Source organism: Eublepharis macularius, chromosome 7, assembly GCF_028583425.1.
Source record: "Eublepharis macularius isolate TG4126 chromosome 7, MPM_Emac_v1.0, whole genome shotgun sequence".
NCBI lineage: Eukaryota > Metazoa > Chordata > Lepidosauria > Squamata > Eublepharidae > Eublepharis > Eublepharis macularius.
The window spans coordinates 73,481,045-73,499,503 of NC_072796.1; the positions used below are offsets into that span (position 1 = coordinate 73,481,045).

General features: G+C 41.0%; 1 protein-coding gene across 3 annotated transcripts in view; it reads right to left on the minus strand.

The window, feature by feature from the left end:
- Positions 1 to 18,459, minus strand: part of ROCK1 (Rho associated coiled-coil containing protein kinase 1) — a 277,707-nt gene that overhangs the window by 189,255 nt on the left and 69,993 nt on the right. For all 3 annotated transcript variants that reach the window (XM_054984452.1, XM_054984451.1, XM_054984450.1), the window contains exon 3: positions 3,178 to 3,278. In XM_054984452.1, coding sequence (XP_054840427.1) covers positions 3,178 to 3,278 — 101 coding nt within the window. The remainder of the gene's footprint in view (positions 1 to 3,177; positions 3,279 to 18,459) is intronic.

Here is an 18,459-nt window from a genome sequence, read left to right on the forward strand (position 1 = left end):
CAAAGGAATACAAATTAATTTCTTGGAATGTTAATGGACTTAATTCACCCCAGAAGCATAAATCAGTTTTTCATTGGCTAAGGAAACAAAAATGTAATATAATTTGTTTGCAATAAACTCATATTAAAGAATTGTGATTTATGTAAAGAAATAATTGGAACCTAAAATGGTCTTTAGAGACAAGGAAGGAAGATATTTGGCGGTGGAAATTATGCTGAACTCTAAGAAAACTTTGGTTTTGGGCATTTATGCACCTAATGGTGCTAAAGATCTTTATTTTAAAGAATTAAATCAGAATTTAGACCAAGTGACTTATGACCAGGTAATAATGATGGGAGACTTAAATGGGACTGTTGATTTGCAATTAGATAATAAGTCAAAAAAGATTCAAAGTAAAGAAGGGAAATTACCAAGATCTTTTTTTGATTTAGTAAAACAAGAAAATTTAGAAGATATTTGGAGGAAATGGAACCCTAAAACAAAAGATTTTACTTTTTATTCAGCAAGACATCAATCCTTTTCAAGGACAGACATGATCTGGACAACTAAAAACATTAGTTTATTAACCAAAAAAATTGAAATTATGCCCAGAGTGAGTTCTGACCATAATCCATTAATGTGGAAGGGTTCAACGGGTTATAAGAAATTTAGATGGAGACTAAATGAAGATTTATTTCTGAGAAAAAATAATACGGATTATATTCAGAAGGAAACCAATTTTTTCTTTCAATTCAAACCCCCCCCCCCAATTTTGGCGTTTGCGCCATCTTGACTCAGCTAATCGGTTCCGTCCACGGCAACCGATCCAGCAGTCGGGGGTTTGCTTGTTCGGGACTTGATCGGATGTATCGGTTTCTGTTCGGAATTGCAGACACTCTTGCCAGTCTGAAGGGAGGGAGGGGAAGGGTGGGCTGGGACGAATTTGTACACACAGCAGCAGGACTGTTAAGAGTTGATCCTTAACAGAAACAAAAAACTTTGAGTTACAGGCTACTCCAAGGTATACGATTGGGAAGCATAAGCTGGAAAGAGGAGGGTTTGTTTTCAGCCCTAGCTGAGAGGCATCGAGTGTGAAGAGTCGGGGGAGACAAAAGGCCTAACAGAGAGACGTTTTAATACTGACAGGAGAACTGGGGAAAAGCTGGCAAGGATATTTAGGAAGTGGGTGCAGACTCCCAATCGGGCCAAAGAAAAGAGATAGATCTTCTAAGGAGAGGAGATTTCCCCTACCCAGTCAAACAGGGGGATAAGCTTTGGAGAGTGAAGAAGAGATCCTTGGTTGGGTGTGGTTGGGAACTGTCTATGGAGACCTTCAGATTCCGTTAACAACTGATGGAAAGCACTGGTGTTTGGAGAGAAGGAGATTGGGATACTTGCAAGTGGTTATCAGCATTCCTAACTCCAAAAGAGAAAGAGAATACTAAAAGAAAGTATACTAGAGTATTTGGGGAAAACTAAGGGAACAACAGCCATTTAAGTATCTGTGAAGAACATAAGAACTAAAGTCTATGAACGTTCTGATTTTACCTCAGTGATATTGAACAGTGATATATATAACTGCCTCAGAAATATCCAACCCCTGATTTCACCTGACCTTTCCCCTCTAAAAAAATAAACTAGTTAGCTGTTTTTGAATTTTAAAAATGCCACTGAGGCCATGTCTGCTGTTTAAGGACAAGGGAATGTCATACATGGTTATCTTAAATCCCCAGTATCAACCCAGATAATAGGTTCAAACAAGTTTCTGCGTATCTTGGATAAACAGAAGGTGAGTTCCCCTCCTCTGCAGGAAGTGATTTTGTGGTTCTGAAACCTAACTAAGGTTCTGAGATGGATCCTGAAGCTGTCCTTCAGAAATGAAGTCTACAACTTGGACTTACAAAGCACTGTTGTGCATTGAGGGCCTCAGAGGGATTGGGGGATCCAAAAGAGGTTTTTCATGACTGGTTGATGAGATGGCTTTGTGTGTAATGCCTGACTGATATCTGAACAACTGAACAGAGTTGGACATCCCAGGGGAGGAAGCATACAATCCCAAGGCAGTCACCACTATAGAACGGGCAACTCCAGAGGCTAGGTGGATGTATCTTCCTGGTGATTTGGTGAGCTGATGTTTACTCTTTTTCTCAGTTATGAAGAAGAACTGAACCAATATGTTGGCTCAGCTGCTGAAATGACTTGCAATCGGAAGTGACAGTATCTGTAACTTCAACTGTACACAACAATATTGACAGATCCAAGAACAAGCACATCACTCAAGGCCCAAGCCACAGCATTTGATACTAACAAGATGTGATTTCATTACCCTAAGGTAAATGAAGCACTTTCTGCAAGCCTGTTTTGTCAGTTTGGGGGGATGTGGGCACATTTTGCTCATGCCCATTGTTGAAGTAGAGAAGGCAATGGTTATGGGCAGTTTACTTGTTCACTACACATGCTTTTTAAAAGTAGGCCACTGCATAATAGATGTGCAACCCATCAAAGGAATATAAAAATGTCAAAGAGAAAAGGTAGAAAACTGGTGAAGCAAGGAAGGAAAAAGAGGAAACTGTACAAAAAGGGGAATCTAGTGCATGAATTTTGCAAGACAAACATTCCAACAATGCTGATGTTGTAGTGGACAAATCAGATCAGAATAGGAAGGTGCAGACTTTCCCCTCAAGGTATGTGCTTTATCATCCTTTTCTTCAAAGTGACTCAGTGTCAAACACATTTTCTGATTGATTCTGAGTGGCAGTCTGCATAGGTGCAAGTCTTATTGTACCTGCACAGAGACCACAAAAGAGAACTAATGCTGATTATTCATCACCTCATTTAATCCTTATTAATACTTCATCACTCATAATGGGCTCCACTTTCTTCATCCTATATATTGTGTTATTTCAGTAGTAACACACAGGGAACCAGTTCTGGTTAATTTTCATACAATATTCCACTGCAGTTCTCATTACATCAATATGTAAGCCATAATCATATGTGCACTCATCATAACTTTTTAAAAAACTATAGAAATCACACTCATATTGCAGAACATACCTCTGTTCCATATCAGAAAAGGAAAAGCATTGGCATAGGAGTGTTCATTTTTCATAAATGATATTTTTAAAAATAGCTTCTTACAGAAGTTCCAATTTAAAATAAATTCCTGCCCTATGAACATATGAAAGGATAACCTACCAGCTGAACTTCCCCAAATGCACCTCTGCCAATCACTTTTACCACTTCGTAATCTTCAGCTTTCATACGGAGATCTCTGATTTTGTTTATTGTGTCTTTATCTATAAAGAAAAGAAAAACTGTAGCAGTAACATGAGCAGAAACTCAAAGCCTTAGAAATAACCTTTCATAAGAGCACAATGAGTAAACATCTCATTCTATTTATATTTCATTAGCAACATCTTTTGCTTATTAGATACACAAGTTGTTTAACACAAGAACTTGTTCCTTTTCCCTTTCTCTTGTTGCAAACGTTTTCTCTGAATCTCTGTACTTACTTTCAGTACTATGGCAACATACAAATGTAAATCACACGATACAATAACCACTACAGAAACAAATAAGGAAAGCATTTGAAATTTTATTTCACTGAAACTCTACTTGAAGCAAGACCCATCAAAGGATAGACAATCTGCACTCATCACATCATACTCAGATGTAATACTGTACTAACACAATTATTAGTTTATGTAACTACTATGCCACATCCAGGGTTAGCATACTAACAGTGCAATCCTAAGCAAAGTTACACCAGTCTAAGCCCATTGATTTCAATGGGTTTAGACCGGTGTAACTCTGCTTAGGATTGCTCTGTGTTTAGCCCTTTGGCTACTTGCGATTTTAAGAAAAAACTTTACCACAACACATAAATGGAGAAGCCTCGCCATTTTAAAGTAACACTATTATACTGGTAAATGACAATAATTTACAAATCCCAATGGTCACAAAACCAATTCCAAATTTGGTAACATGCTATTTTAATCCACATGGATCAACGCTGGCTTGAGATTATGCAAAAGTTTCACATTTCAGTTCTGTGCTTGTGGAATGTAACTATTAAAACAGACTTTTCTGATGAAACAGTCAAAAAGAACAATATTTACATCCTAGAATTATGGATTAAGTAGAATGTTGAGAAAAGATATACAGCAAGGTTTTTAAACCCGAAAATGGTAATTACTGTATATTATTTGTGTTCTGGTACTAGGGGGTGAAGGAAGCATTAATTACAGTTAGGGAGTACAGTAAGGACAATATTCTAGAAAGCAGATTGTTTATCTAGGCTCCTTGGACACAAACCCATCCAAATCTGGCTAGAAAGAGTATGGATATGGTATAATCATAATCATAATTAAAACACTTGGTGCTGAATAAATATCATGGTTACAATCAGTCAAGGTAGGTTCTATGTTAGCATTCACACGATGCAAATAGAAAACTGAAGATGAGAAGATACTGGCTAGATGCCAATGGCCACTAGTATTAGAGATACTGGCTAGATGCCAATGGCCACTAGTATTAGAGAATCTGTAAAAACTGTCTCAGATCAGAATACCAAATTACTGTAAACATGCGTTTTCAGCACACCATTTAATTGAGAAGGGATTTACTATGTATTGTATAAAGCAATAATTTTGTCTGTCCTGAATTGTCTATCAATTTCTTTCAGTAGCATCAAGCACTATAAGGAAAATTCCATCCGCAATGTATAATTTTATGAACCCCCTTTCTATATATATAAAGACAAGTGTCCTGACTGACTCGTCACCACCCAGCCCAAACCTATGGACCTAGAAACATGAAATTGGGAGAGAATATTCCTTTCATGATATAAACACCCACTAAGAAGGGATTTTAAGAAATTCGCCCCCTAAGGTGGTAAAAAGGGGTAAAACGGACCTTTGGACACTTACTGTGAAGGGTCCTTCTCCTCTGAGGAAAGGAGGACATCTTGGGTGATTCCCACCATCCAATCAGGGAGGCAGAAACTAACTTTCTTCCTCTTCCTGTCTAGCCTGTGCGACCACCCTCTCTTCAGTTCAGGTGACTCCACAAAGCCGTAACATTGAATTTATCATTCATCAACTGTTAATACTGAGAGAAAAAACACCTGTTGCATTAACATGTACTGTAAATAAAGCATAACCCGGAGGAGGTAGAAGAATGAGGCAGCAGGGTAGAGAAGGATGGAGACCCAGGGAAGGCAAGATGTCCTCCTTTCCTCAGAGGAGAAGGACCCTTCATGGTAAGTGTCCAAAGGTCCGTTCTCCCTCTGAGGCAGAAGACATCTTGGGTGCTCCCAAAGCAGTTTCCAGTTTTTGGGTGGAATGTGGTCTTCGTCCATGATCATGCACTGCAGTACTTTTCTACTATAGTCGGTGTCCGCTGAATCATATAGATTCGATTTGTAGCATCTTAATAAGGTCAAGACTGACAAACTTGCAGCCTTCTTCTACAAAAGTGTTCCTGTGTAACGCTGCACTGGTAGTAGCATTCCTCAAAGAGTGAGCTGGTATTCCACAAGGAACCTCTGCGAAGAGAGTTTTTAGGAGTTTCAATAGTGTATGTTTTGCTATTGGCACCTACTGCTGCTGAAGACATTTTCTTCCCTAAACTGAGATGAGATATATTTAAGAACAGTAAGACTGACTTTCTAATTTGCACTATTCGGAGCAGAGGCCTTAAGCCTCCTTCTGACATCTAGGCTGTGTCAGAGCCTCTCCCTCGTCTCTTTAGGGTACAGGTGTAAATATGGTAGCCTTATCTCTTGCAAACTATGCAGTTTGGAATATGGTTTTGGAAGACAGTATGAGGCATCACCATACTATTGAGAAAGATACAGAGTTCAGGTCTGACTAAATCTTCTGGCAGACGCGAACATAATAAGGAAGATAGTCTTCATTCTCAGCCTTCTCAGAGGAACATCCTTGACTGGTTCAAATGGATGCTTGGTCAGGGCTGTGTCAAATGTCTACTAAGTGAGGGCTTCCCAATAAGAGTAATAAATTCTGAGCATAAACTGTTTTCTGAATGCTAGGAGAGTGTTGGCCACCTCTCAGAAATATCCCCATCTTAGGAAGGCGTTCCTTTCTATTTCCACACGGTTAAGCAGAGTAAGTCTAAATGAGGGAGCCAAATTGGTCCCTGCTGTATCTTGACCGGAGAGGTCAGTAGGATGAAAGGTGGAAATATCACCATCTGTTGGAGGGTGGAAAGGCATGGTCTGTTACTGGTAAGGGTAGTAATATATAGAGGAGGCCTAATGGCCACTGCGATGTCAGGGCATCTGCTTGTGAGTAGAACAAATCTTGTCATGTACCCCAGTAGTTGATGGCTGTGTTGGGGCGCACACAGGTTCATGAGGTGTTGTGAAGTGCAATGTTATGAGATGTTTCTTAAGGGACTATTCCCGTTGTCCCCTCAGCCAGTCTGCCTGGGCATTGGATATGCCTTTGATGTGTACAGTTCTGATTGAAGCAAGGTGACTATCCTCTAAGTATCCTTGCTGCCACCTGTGTCACTTTAAGGTCTTGAATCCCCCCTGCTTGTTTATATATATTTTGTCTGCAACCTTGTCCATACAGAGCTCTGAACTGGAACAGGGCCAGACAAATTGCTCCCCTTTCTACGTCATTGATAGGAAGACATGCCTAACCTGTGATTCTTACATCTGTAAATATTTGTTGTTCTCGAGGGATCATGAATCTTTTGCTTTGCATTGGGTTGGTGACCTTAGCTCAGATGGGTTTTGATCTGAAGTGGTATCTGAATGGGAAATCTGTCTTCTCCGTGATCTGTTGTTAATGAAATCTAAGAAAGGTCTGAAGTGTTCTTGCCTATAGACGACCCCAAAGGTATTGCATTGTAGGTAGCAACTAGCAAACCCATCAGTTTCAGTAGTGTCGTGAGAAGTGATTTTGCACTCTGATGACAGTCTCAGCCAGCTGCTTGGTCTTCCTGACCTTTTCTTTGGTGAGGGATAGAAAAAACCCTTTTGGTGACTGTGATCTAACCCAGGTATTCAAGCTTGTAGGGACTGAATGGTGAATTGAGTGTTGTGGTGAGATTTTCTCTTGAACCGATCAGGAGATCATCTGGGTACAAGTGAACATGAATACCCCCAGTCTCTGAAACATATGATGGAGTTGATCATGAATTTTGTAAATACTCTTGGTGTGATGGACAGGACAAAACAGGATGGCTCAGGACTGCCAATTTTATTTTATTTTTAAACATAAAATCTTAGATATTTTTGATGGACTGTCAGAATTGGTACATGGAGGTATGTCTCTGTGAGATCTGTAGATGTCATGTGTTCTTCTGATTGATTAGTCACTGAGACTGAGCACAGAGTCTCCATTCAGAAGTGATATAATTTGATAAACTTGTTCAAAAAACTTGAGGTCTAATAACACCCTCCAGTCCCTATTCTTTTTAGGGACTGAGAAGAAGATTGAGTAGACCCCTTTCTGGAGGGCAGCTTTCAAATTGTATGGAATAGCCTTGTGAGACTATGTGTAAGGCCTGCCTGCTTGTCAACCTAAGCTTGATGGTAAAGAGTAGTTGGCGTCTCACGGGACAGCTAGCAAGTTCTGTCTTAGAGATCTGGGTGTTAAGGTTGATCTCTTTCCCCGTGTGGAGAACTGTCTGTTTGATCTTGGGAAAAGGTAAGCATTATCCCCACAATACAGCTGGAGAACTGGGACACTGGTTTATTCAAGGCCATGTGGCAAGTTCATGGCAGCAGTGAGAATTGAACCTGCAGAGTACTGCATCACTGTTCAGTTATTTAACCACTATACTACAAGTGCAGTCTTGAAAAGACCCCCCTTATTAAAGGGTTGCCTAGATTAACCTCAGGATGTCCACTTGGAATCTTGTCTGGACCTTAGTAGTGTGTGTTATGAATAAAAGGCTGAGGGCCAATGGATCTCCTCTCAGATTGTTTGAGTGTTTTTGGCAACACATTCTTCTGTCCTAGGTCTCAATCTAGAACTTTCCCAGGGCACCCCCAAATAGCTTGTCTCTCTGAAAGAGGTAAGCCAGGACGATATTTTTAGAGTGTGAATCTGCTGGCCATGCTCTTACACAAGCGTGCCAGCTTGTCACTGCTGTCAAGACCATAATCCTAGAAGAAAAAGGTAAATGTATCCAGGATGATGTCTGTCTTGAAGGTATTTGCCCTTACATTTCTGTTTGCCCCTTCAATGGGGGCAGCTAATGTTGTACAGGAGGAGTTGGATCAGTTTCCAGATCCATACTCCTGACACTCTTGAGGCAATTGAGACAATAGCTGCAGCCTTAATAGCCATGGTCACAGCCTCGTGAGCTCTTGTTAGCATGGCCTCTCTCTTCTTGTCTAAGTGGTCTCTGACTGATCCTTACTCATCTTCTGACCAGAGCCCAGATGACTGAAGAGTAGCCACTGGAGGTTCCATTGCAGGTACCTGCAACAACTCATAGCAAAGAAAGTAGTGAGTACAGTTTGTTTTGTTTTGGGACCAAGTTTGGGGATTATTAATTGGCTTATGGTTTAGAACACTCAGCCTTGAACCTTCTCCACAAATATTCTGGAAATGGGAGGACCTTTTCTGAGGAACCTTCACGAGGAAGTGATTTGTTTCCCTGGGTTGGATTTGGTATTCCCAGTCTAAGGGTCCTACTCCCCCAAGGCTAATTTTTACAGCTCTAAGGCTGAGAATGTCTTAGGTGTAAATACTGGTAGACCTCAGATTCTGACAGCTGGACTGACTGTTCTGGTAGGGATATTTCTTCCTTTTCCACATCTGAAGGACTTCATCCTTCTCCCTGCCATTACAAACTCTATCTGAGGGCGATCCCTCTGCTCTGTGGGGATCCCTGACTGATAAACGTTACAAACTGCCTTATTCTGACTCAGACCATCGGTCAGTGTTATCTCCTCAGACTTGCAGCAGGTCACCAGGGTCTCAGGAAGAGGTTTTTCTCCTCATCTACCTAATCTCTTAAACTGGAGTTAATGGGGAACAAACCTGGATCTTTTGCATACAAAGCAGAAGCTCTTCCACAGAGCTACAGCCTTACTCATGGAGGGGGGAGGAGGTAGACACCACACCACTATTTCCTCTCTCCTGGTTAGTCTTAAGAGTTAAAAGGTTCAAAGACACCGGCAAAATTGCGCCCTTTATACATTGCCCATCTGACAGGGAAAGGCAGGGCTAGATCCTGTTGTAAAAGCAGGGCTAAATTCAAAGGGGAAAGGCCTGCCGTAAAATCTCCAGCCAGGAGATTGGCATGGGCACATTGACATGGTGCCAGGGCTGAGGAGATTCCTGGAATCTTTATAGGGCCAAGGAGCTTCTGACTGGTAAAGTAACAGGATTTCCTCCCTCATAGTCAGTCTAATTGCTGACAGGAATTCTGGAGGTATAACACGCTCGGGGGAACACTTACGTGACCCTCCTGGGCTTGTCAGCTAGATACTGGGTGTCTGGATTATGTTTCAGCCATGTTTCTCCTGCCAGGAGATTGGCAAGTGCATTGCGTTGTTTCCTGCCAAAATTGAGCTCCACCAGGTGGTGCTGTTCTCAGCTGGCTGGCTGAGGCACGCTATTTTAACAAGCTCCCTCTGTGGAAGATGGAGCTGTTGAGAGGCCTGCGTCTCTTCCAAGGCCATTTCCTTGCCGGGGAACCCATACAGCCTCAGAGGCATGCTGGTGCCGGCTGGGCCTGTTCCCTCCGTCGGTAGGATGGCTCTCCGTGGGAACAACCCATATTCTCCTTGCCAGGGAACCCATACAGCCTCAGAGGCATGGTGGTGCTGGCTGGGCCTGTTCCCGCCGCCGGTAGGACAGCTCTCCGTGGGAACAGCCCAAATTCTTCTCCATGAAGCTTTCCTCAGAGTCCGATGACTCTCTAGAGATCATCTCGTCCTCTTCTTCTCTTTCTTTGGCAAGAGGAGTAAAAGAAGAGGAAATGGGAGGAGAGTAAGGTAATGAAGTAAGTAAGGAGTAAGGTAAAGAATTATTTGAGGAAGAAGAAAGATAAATAAGAGATAGAGAGAAAAAAGGCAGCAGAGTTAGTCTGCTGCAGAACTGCTCTCCCTGGAGGCAGGAACAGAACTGAAGAGAGGGTGGTCCCACAGGCTAGACAGGAAGAGGAAGAAAGTTAGTTCCTGCCTCCCTGATTGGATGGTGGGAATCACTCAAGATGTCCTCCGCCTCAGAGGGAGAATGTGTTTTCCCATAGGGGTACAGTTTCCCTGTGTGGCTGGAAGGGTGCTGCCTGCTTGCCCTCCCCCCCCACCCCGCCCACTGCCAGTTTGGCTACTCTTTGCATATGCAGCCTGAACGGTCCTCACCCCCAACATTCTAAATAGTATGCAGTTGCTATTGGGAGTCACTGAATGTGTCCTGAGGCAAAATGCACCTCCCAGTCTTTCACTCAAAGTTCACTATGGTTGCCAATCTCCCTGTGGAACCTGGCTTTCCTGTGTGGCTGGAAGGCTCCTGCCTGCTTACACCCCCCCCCCCTCTGATTGGTCAGTTGTGGAACTCTGTGTTCTGAGGTAAAAATCATGTAAAGGAAACTGCAGACAGTTGAAGAAAGACGGTAAAAGACTCCTGAATATGAATTTTATATAAAAGTCAGTATGGCAACTAAGTTTTTCAATGTTCATGGGGAGATGGTGCACAATCTTTCCAGGGGCCATTTTGATGCAAACCTCTTGCATAAATCTGCTGAAGTGCCCACCACGCCACCCCTCCCTCAGTCCAACTCCACTTCACACCTCTCGCAGCCATCACCTCTTACTGCCACCAAGAAGTTGCCTGGCAGACATCGTGTAAGACACACCAATGCTAAAAGGTGGCAGCAACTTAGAGATGTGGCAAAGAAATATGCACATCATACTCCTGTGGTACACCGAGCAGCAGTGGTCAAGTACCAACAAGATCACCCCAAGGTGCACAGAGCGGCAGAGTCTCTCTATGAGCAAAGCAACCCTGGAAGACGAATAGAGAGGCACTCACTTCCATGAAAGGTTAAGGCTCACTCAAGCATGGCAGATCATCCTTCACTACTTTCAAGCTGCCTCTTAACCTCACCCATGCAGAAACAACCCTGTTCAGCATCTCAAAAGAAAGCAACATGGCTCAAGTGCTGTAAACTCATTATTTGGGATGAGAGCACCATGGTGCACAAAGGGTGATTTGAGGCACTGAGCATAACCCTCAAAGACATCAGGGGCAACAAGAGAGTGATGGGGGAGTCACTGAGCTGCTGGGTGGAGACTTCCGGCAGACTTTGCCAGTAGTCCCAAGGGGAACTCAAGTTGACGAGGTTACCGTGTGTGTCAAGGTGTCGTATCTGTGGCCCCTCATCAGGAAATTCTCACTAAGAAAGAACATGAGGGTCCACTTGAGAGGCAACGTGTCTGCTAGGGAATTCTCTGAACTCTTACTAAAAATAGGGGATGGATGTCAGACTATGACATCCCCGTTATCTGGAATCCCCATTATCTAGAGTTCGTCTCCCCCTTCTGCAAGAAGCACAAGTTTCTTGATTTCAAAAGGTTTATTGAAAGACTAGGCTCTGACACAAGTATCCATATTCCTAGGCCTAAAAAGGATCTTGACTGAACACAGGCATTGTTGAGAATGAGAGACAAAACAAAACTGGCAATACATCAAACCCCTCGTTCCCAGCCTCCCCCCACAGTTGAGAATGTCGACGTGGAAAGGCTCGGGTTGCCAAGGTCTTCGGCTGAAGAGACAGATAAGAAGTATCCTCTCCCATGGAAAATGTGGTCAAAACGACTTCCGGTTTGGGATCCATGGAGGTCTAACGCAGCTCTAAGTGCAGAGCTGACCGGGCTGCCGTTTCAGCGGCCGGCGGGGCACAACTAGCCTGCGGCCACCTGCTCTCAGGCGGAGAACAGGCAAAGAACGCTCAAGAACATCAGGGCGCGTTGATCTCGGGCGACGGGGGGTTCTGCGCTAAGGACTCTCTCTCGTCCCTTGAGGTCCCACCCTAAGACAGGTCGGCTAAAATCTCTGCGGCAGAACCGGGGCCAGTGCGGCTGGCATAAGACCTACATGCCCAAGCTTCAACAGGGGAAAAGAAGGTGGAAAAGAATTTGAGATCGAAGCAGTGATTACAACCCAGAAAGACGCTTGAAAAGGTAAAGATCACTATCTCTCGAATCGGGATGGATTGCTTAAAGTAACGAACTTTTAAAGTGAAATTTTAAACTGCAACAGACGGATTATAATGAGGGGAAGATTCGGCAAGAAATAGTTTAGAAAAAGGACTAAGCTAAACGAAGTTATTAAAGAAATTGGACAATTGTTTTTCATACCTGTGGTTAGAAAGTGATTGCAGGCTGTGAGAAAATTTCTATCATCGCGAGAGCTGCAGTGGAGAGTCGGGAAACAGGAAGTGCGTCATAGTGATAGAGCTGCTGGAGAAAGACGGCCCTTATTGGAGGACAGGAAGAAGGGAATCGCCATTTTTGAAAAGGGAAGGACTTTGACTTCAACGGGAGCGGAAGTAGGACATTTTGGATTACAAAAAGACTATAGAAAAACCATAGAGAAAAGACGCCCAACATTTTGGATTCTTTTAACATCTTTTGTTTTTTTTAAGAATCGGGACATTTAAATTAACTTAAAGGGATACTAATTCAAACGCCACAGAGTTAAGGAAACGTGCAGACTCGTGGGAGCGAGGTAAATCAAGCCCCATGATGTCGAAAAAAGAGTGGCAAACGGCTATTGAGAACCTGGATAAAAAATTTTGTGAAATGTTAAAGGAATTGAAGGAGACAAAACAGGAGTTGGTGAGGGAAGTTAAAGATGTCAAAGAGACAGTAAAAAATGAACTGGCAGAAGTAAGGAAGGGGATGGAAACAATACAAAATGACTTGCAGGCAGCGCAGCAAAAAGTTAATGTTGTCGAGAAGGCGGTGGAGAATCTTACAGAGACGCAACGAACGGATATGAGAGCGATGAGGGGAAGGATGGCAGTTGCAGAGAGTAAGCACATGGAGAAGCAGCTGAGGTTTCGAGGTTTGCCGGAGGTAGATGGAAAGACAGCACAAGAACAGGTTATAGAGGTGTTAACTGAATACCTGGGAAAGGAGGAGGAGGAGGTTGTGGCTATCCTTGATGTGGTGTATCGAATAAATTCCAGATTTGCGACCCAGAGGAAATTACCAAGGGATGTGATTGTGCAATTTACGACAAGGAATTCAAGAGAAATGATAGTGAGTAAGCAGTTTCAAGATCCATTGATAGTTGATGGCAAGACGATTATCATCATGAAAGAGTTACCCAGATCGGTGCTGCTTGATCGGAAAAAATATAAAGTTTTAGTCCAGAATTTGAAGGACATGAAAGTAAGATACAGATGGGAACTACCGGAAGGGATATCCCTTGAATTCGGAGGAGTGAAAAAGCGCATCAGATCTGAACTTGAGATGGAAAAGTTTATGAGGGACAATGAAAAAGACTTACCAACAACTGGGCTATGAATATGGAGTGTAAAGTATTATCTTGGAATGTAAATGGACTTAATTCACATAATAAGAGAAAAAGTATTTTCCACTGGCTATTAAAACAAAAATGTGATATTGTGTGCTTGCAAGAGACCCATATCAGAAATCAGGATGTAAAATATCTTAAATTGGGTAAGTTGGGCAATGACTTTGTAGCGGCCTCAAAAAAGAAAAAAAGGGGAGTGGTATTATACATAAGAGAGGAACTACAGCCAAAGCTGATGATTAGAGATGCGGAAGCCAGATTTATAGCAGTGGAATGTACATGGAATTTAAAGAAAGTGTTGGTGATTGGAATTTATGCACCAAATGGAGCAAAAGAGAGCTTCTTTGAGGATTTAAGGAAGCAATTAGATGAATTTTCCTATGATCAGATAATCCTTGCAGGAGACTTCAATGGAGTTACAAATTTAGAACAAGATAAAAAATCAGCAACTGCACAAAAGAAAAGAGGATTATTACCAAAGACTTTTTTCGTATTAATGCAACAGGAAACGTTGGAAGATGTGTGGAGAATGCAGAATCCCGCAGGTAGACAATATACATTTTTCTCCGCAAGGCATTCTACTCTATCACGAATTGACATGATCTGGGCCTCAAAGGACTTAGTGCTTTGGACTAAGGATGTAGAAATAATGCCTATGGTAGGCTCAGATCATAACCCAATAATGTGGAAGTTTGGAAAAAGAACTAAGAGGAAAGGATGGAGAATAAATGAGGATTTGTTACAAGAGGGAGAAAATATGGAGATGTTGAGAAGGGAAACTAAGTTCTTCATACAGCACAATATGAATCGAGAAGTACCAACCAATAAGGTATGGGACACATATAAAGCAGTAATTAGAGGCATACTAATGGACTTAAATGGAAGAGCTTGAAACAAAAGAGAGGAGAAGAGACAGGAGATTATGGAAAAAATAAAAGCAAAAGAAATACAATTAAAGAAAAGACCAGGGAAAAAGAAAATCTATCAAGATATTAAAATCCTTCAAGAGCAGTTGACGGCAATGAATAATAAAGAATTGGAATGGAATCTTAAGAGAATGAATCAAAAGTCGTTTGAAGGTGCAAATAAACCTGGGAAATATTTGGCATGGCAACTGAAGAAGAGAAAGGAGAAAAAGACAATTAACAAAGTATGTGAGGACAACAAAGTGCATCTGGAACAGACTGCTATTAGTAGAGCTTTCTACAAATTTTATGCTAAACTGTATGATAAAAAAGAAGTGAATAAAGATTCAATAGCAACATATCTGGGGAAAATCAAGCTCCCAGTAATTTCGGATGATTGGAGAGCTAAATTGAACAGTGAAATAACAGAGGAAGAGATAAGGGAAGCAATACAGTCAACAAATTTGGGGAAAGCGCCGGGACCTGACGGACTTACAGCTAAATTTTACAAGGTAATGGTTAACGAGCTGGCATCATTTTTAAAAGAAGTGATCAATGGTGTTTTGAGAGATCAAAGAATTCCAGACACTTGGAGTGAAGCTAATATATCATTGATCCCTAAAGAAGGACAGGACTTGACTAATGTTAAAAACTATAGACCTATTTCCCTACTTAACAATGACTACAAGATCTTTGCGAAGATCTTGGCAGAGAGACTAAAGGGATGGTTATCCGAAGTTATTGGGGAAGAACAAGCAGGTTTTTTACCAAACAGACAAATCAGAGACAATCTAAGGACAGTTATAAATGCTATTGAATATTATGATAGGCGTTGTGATAAGGAGGTTGGCTTCTTTTTTGTAGATGCTGAAAAAGCATTTGACAATTTGAACTGGGACTTTATGTTTGCCACTATGGAACAGCTACAAATGGAAGAAAGATTCATAAGAGCAGTGAAAGAAATTTACAGAGACCAGAGTGCAGCAATTGTGGTGAATGACGAGTTGACCAAAAAACTGACTATTGGTAAAGGTACCAGACAAGGTTGCCCGTTGTCTCCACTGTTGTTTATTTTGGTCTTGGAAATTCTAATGATACAGATTCGAGAAGACAATGCAATCCGTGGAATAAAGATAAAAGACTTTTCCTACAAAGTCAGAGCATTTGCAGATGATATAATGTTAATTGTGGAAGATCCAATTGAAAACATGCCTAAGGTAATAGAAAAAATTAAAGAATTTGGAGATTTGGCAGGTTTTTATGTAAACAAAAAGAAATCAAAGATACTATGCAAAAATATGACTAAGTTTAAACAGCAGCAATTGATGGAAGTAACAGACTGTGAAGTAACAAATAAGGTGAAATATTTGGGAATTGAACTGACTGCAAAAAATATAGATCTATTCAAGAATAACTATGAGAAACTATGGACTCAAATAGAGCATGATTTGATTAAATGGAATAGACTGAACTTGTCATGGCTGGGAAGAATTGCAGTAGTTAAGATGAATGTGTTGCCAAGAGTGATGTTTCTGTTACAGACAATACCAATTATTAGGGACTCTAAGCAGTTTGACAAATGGCAGAGGAAAATATCGGAGTTTGTGTGGGCAGGCAGGAAGCCTCGAGTGAAAATGAAAGTATTACAGGATGCAAAAGAAAGAGGTGGAATGCAACTGCCCAACCTGAGACTTTATAATGATGCAATTTGTTTGGTATGGTTGAAAGATTGGATGACGCTGAAAAATCGCAAATTGCTGGCCTTAGAGGGATATAAAACATTATTTGGATGGCATGCATACCTATGGTATGACAAAGTAAAAGCAGACTCTATGTTCTTGCACCACTACATTCAGAGAAGCCTCTTCACAATTTGGAAGAAGTACAAAGATTACCTACAAGAAGGAATTCCCTCCTGGGTGGTTCCATATGAAGTAATAGATCCGAGAACGGTTGACAATGAACAACAGTGCTTAACGTATAAGGAGATAACACAAATAGAATCTTCTAAAATAAGAATAAAGACGCAACAAGAGTTGTCTCCAAATTATGACTGGTTTCAATATAGACAAGTTAGAGATCTTTACTACTCGGACTGTGTGAAGGGAGGGATAAGAATGGAGAATTCAGACTTAGAGAAAGTAATTTTACAAGAAGATAAAAAGGAAATCTCTAAGATTTATAAAGTGTTGTTAAAATGGTACACGGAAGATGAAGTAGTTAAAGTGCAAATGGTGAAGTGGGCTATAAACTTTAATAAAGAAATAACAATGGAGGTGTGGGAATACTTGTGGAAAAATACATTGAAGATTACGACATGCACCAGTATCAAAGAGAATCTCTACAAAATGATTTATCGTTGGTATTTGACACCAAAGAAAATTGCGCTAGGGAATTTGAATATGTCTAATAAATGCTGGAAATGTAAAAAGCATGAGGGATCTTTGTATCACATGTGGTGGACTTTGAGGTAGCTAGGCAGTACTGGGGGGAAATAATAAGAGTAATGAGTGAGATTTTACAATTTCAAGTTAATAAGAACCCAGAACTCCTGCTACTGAACTTGGGAATGGAGGACATTCCAGCACAATACAGGACATTGTTATTTTACATGACAGCAGCAGCTAGACTTTTGTACGCGCAGAAATGGAAAGTACAAGAAGTACCAACTATTGAGGATTGGATTTATAAATTGCTGAACATGGCGGAGATGGATAAAGTGACAAGAAAATTGAGAGACCTTGATCCAGGACAGTTTAACACGGACTGGGAGAAACTGAAACAATATTTGGTGAAAAAATGGGAGGTGGGAGGACTGTGGCAGTTCGAAAATTACTGAAATATAACAAAAGGAGAGGGGAGTGACCATACCGGGGGGGAGAGAGTTAAGTGAAAAATTCTAAGCAATTACTTTATTTGATTAGTATGTATAGTTGGGTATTAATAGTGTTATTATTATAAGGATTATAAGGTTAGAATTGAATTAATCTTTTTTGCTGGTAGATAACTGTACAATGGAGAATGAATATACATTAGCATACAGAATGTGGGTCTAATTGATAGACTTATGCTGAACGTGTATATGAATTGTTTATTGTTTGTTTATTTTTGCTAGATAGTTTTATAATGGAGAAACTAGTTAATTAAAATGGATAAGATATGTAAAAGAAAGCAAAGAGCAACATATAGAGTATAAGTCAAATTGATTGATTTATAATAAATGTATGCAATGTTTATAGAAGTATATGAAGTTAGGTATAAGGAGGGACAAATTGTTTGTCCAATTTTGAAGCAATTAGAAAGAGTAAGATAGAGTACAGGTTATCAAAATGATTATTATTATTATTATTGAAGAAGATAAGTTAAGAGTGTTTTACTTTTACTTATTTGGGAAGGGAATTAGAGATAGCACTATGTTACTACAGATAAGCTTAGAAGAGTTTGAAAGTATATTATAATAAGCAAAATAAGTTTGAAATGAGTAGAGGGAGAATAGACAAGGGGTTGGAAAACTGTTGGAAGTCAATAAAAGGGGGGGAAAGGGAGGGGGTTAGAATTGGAAAATTTAAGGGAATGTGATTGTAATAAATATTATATGTGTCTAATCCAATAAAAAATTTTATTAAAAAAAAAATGTGGTCAAAACAACATCTGGACCTGGAGGGAGAAAAAGCTTAACAACTACGACTTTACACATGGCGTAACTCTGGTTAAGAAATGAGTGTTAAAAGAGATCCTGACAATGGAAAGTATCCCAAGTTCAAGGGAAATGGGACCATCCTTGCAGGCCTGGACACAGTAGTGATGACCCCAGCAGACCTAACAGCCATGATATACCCTGATATCACCACTATCACAGAGAAGTCCACGGACTGGTTGTGTGAGCGTGCCATTCTAACCCCCAAGAACGACAAGGCTGCCATCATTAATGAAACACTACTTAATTCCCTCAAAGGGGCAGAAATGAGAGCACCGTGGTGCACAAAGGGGCAGAAATGGAGTACAGAACTGTGGACTCAGTGGCGCAAATAGATGAC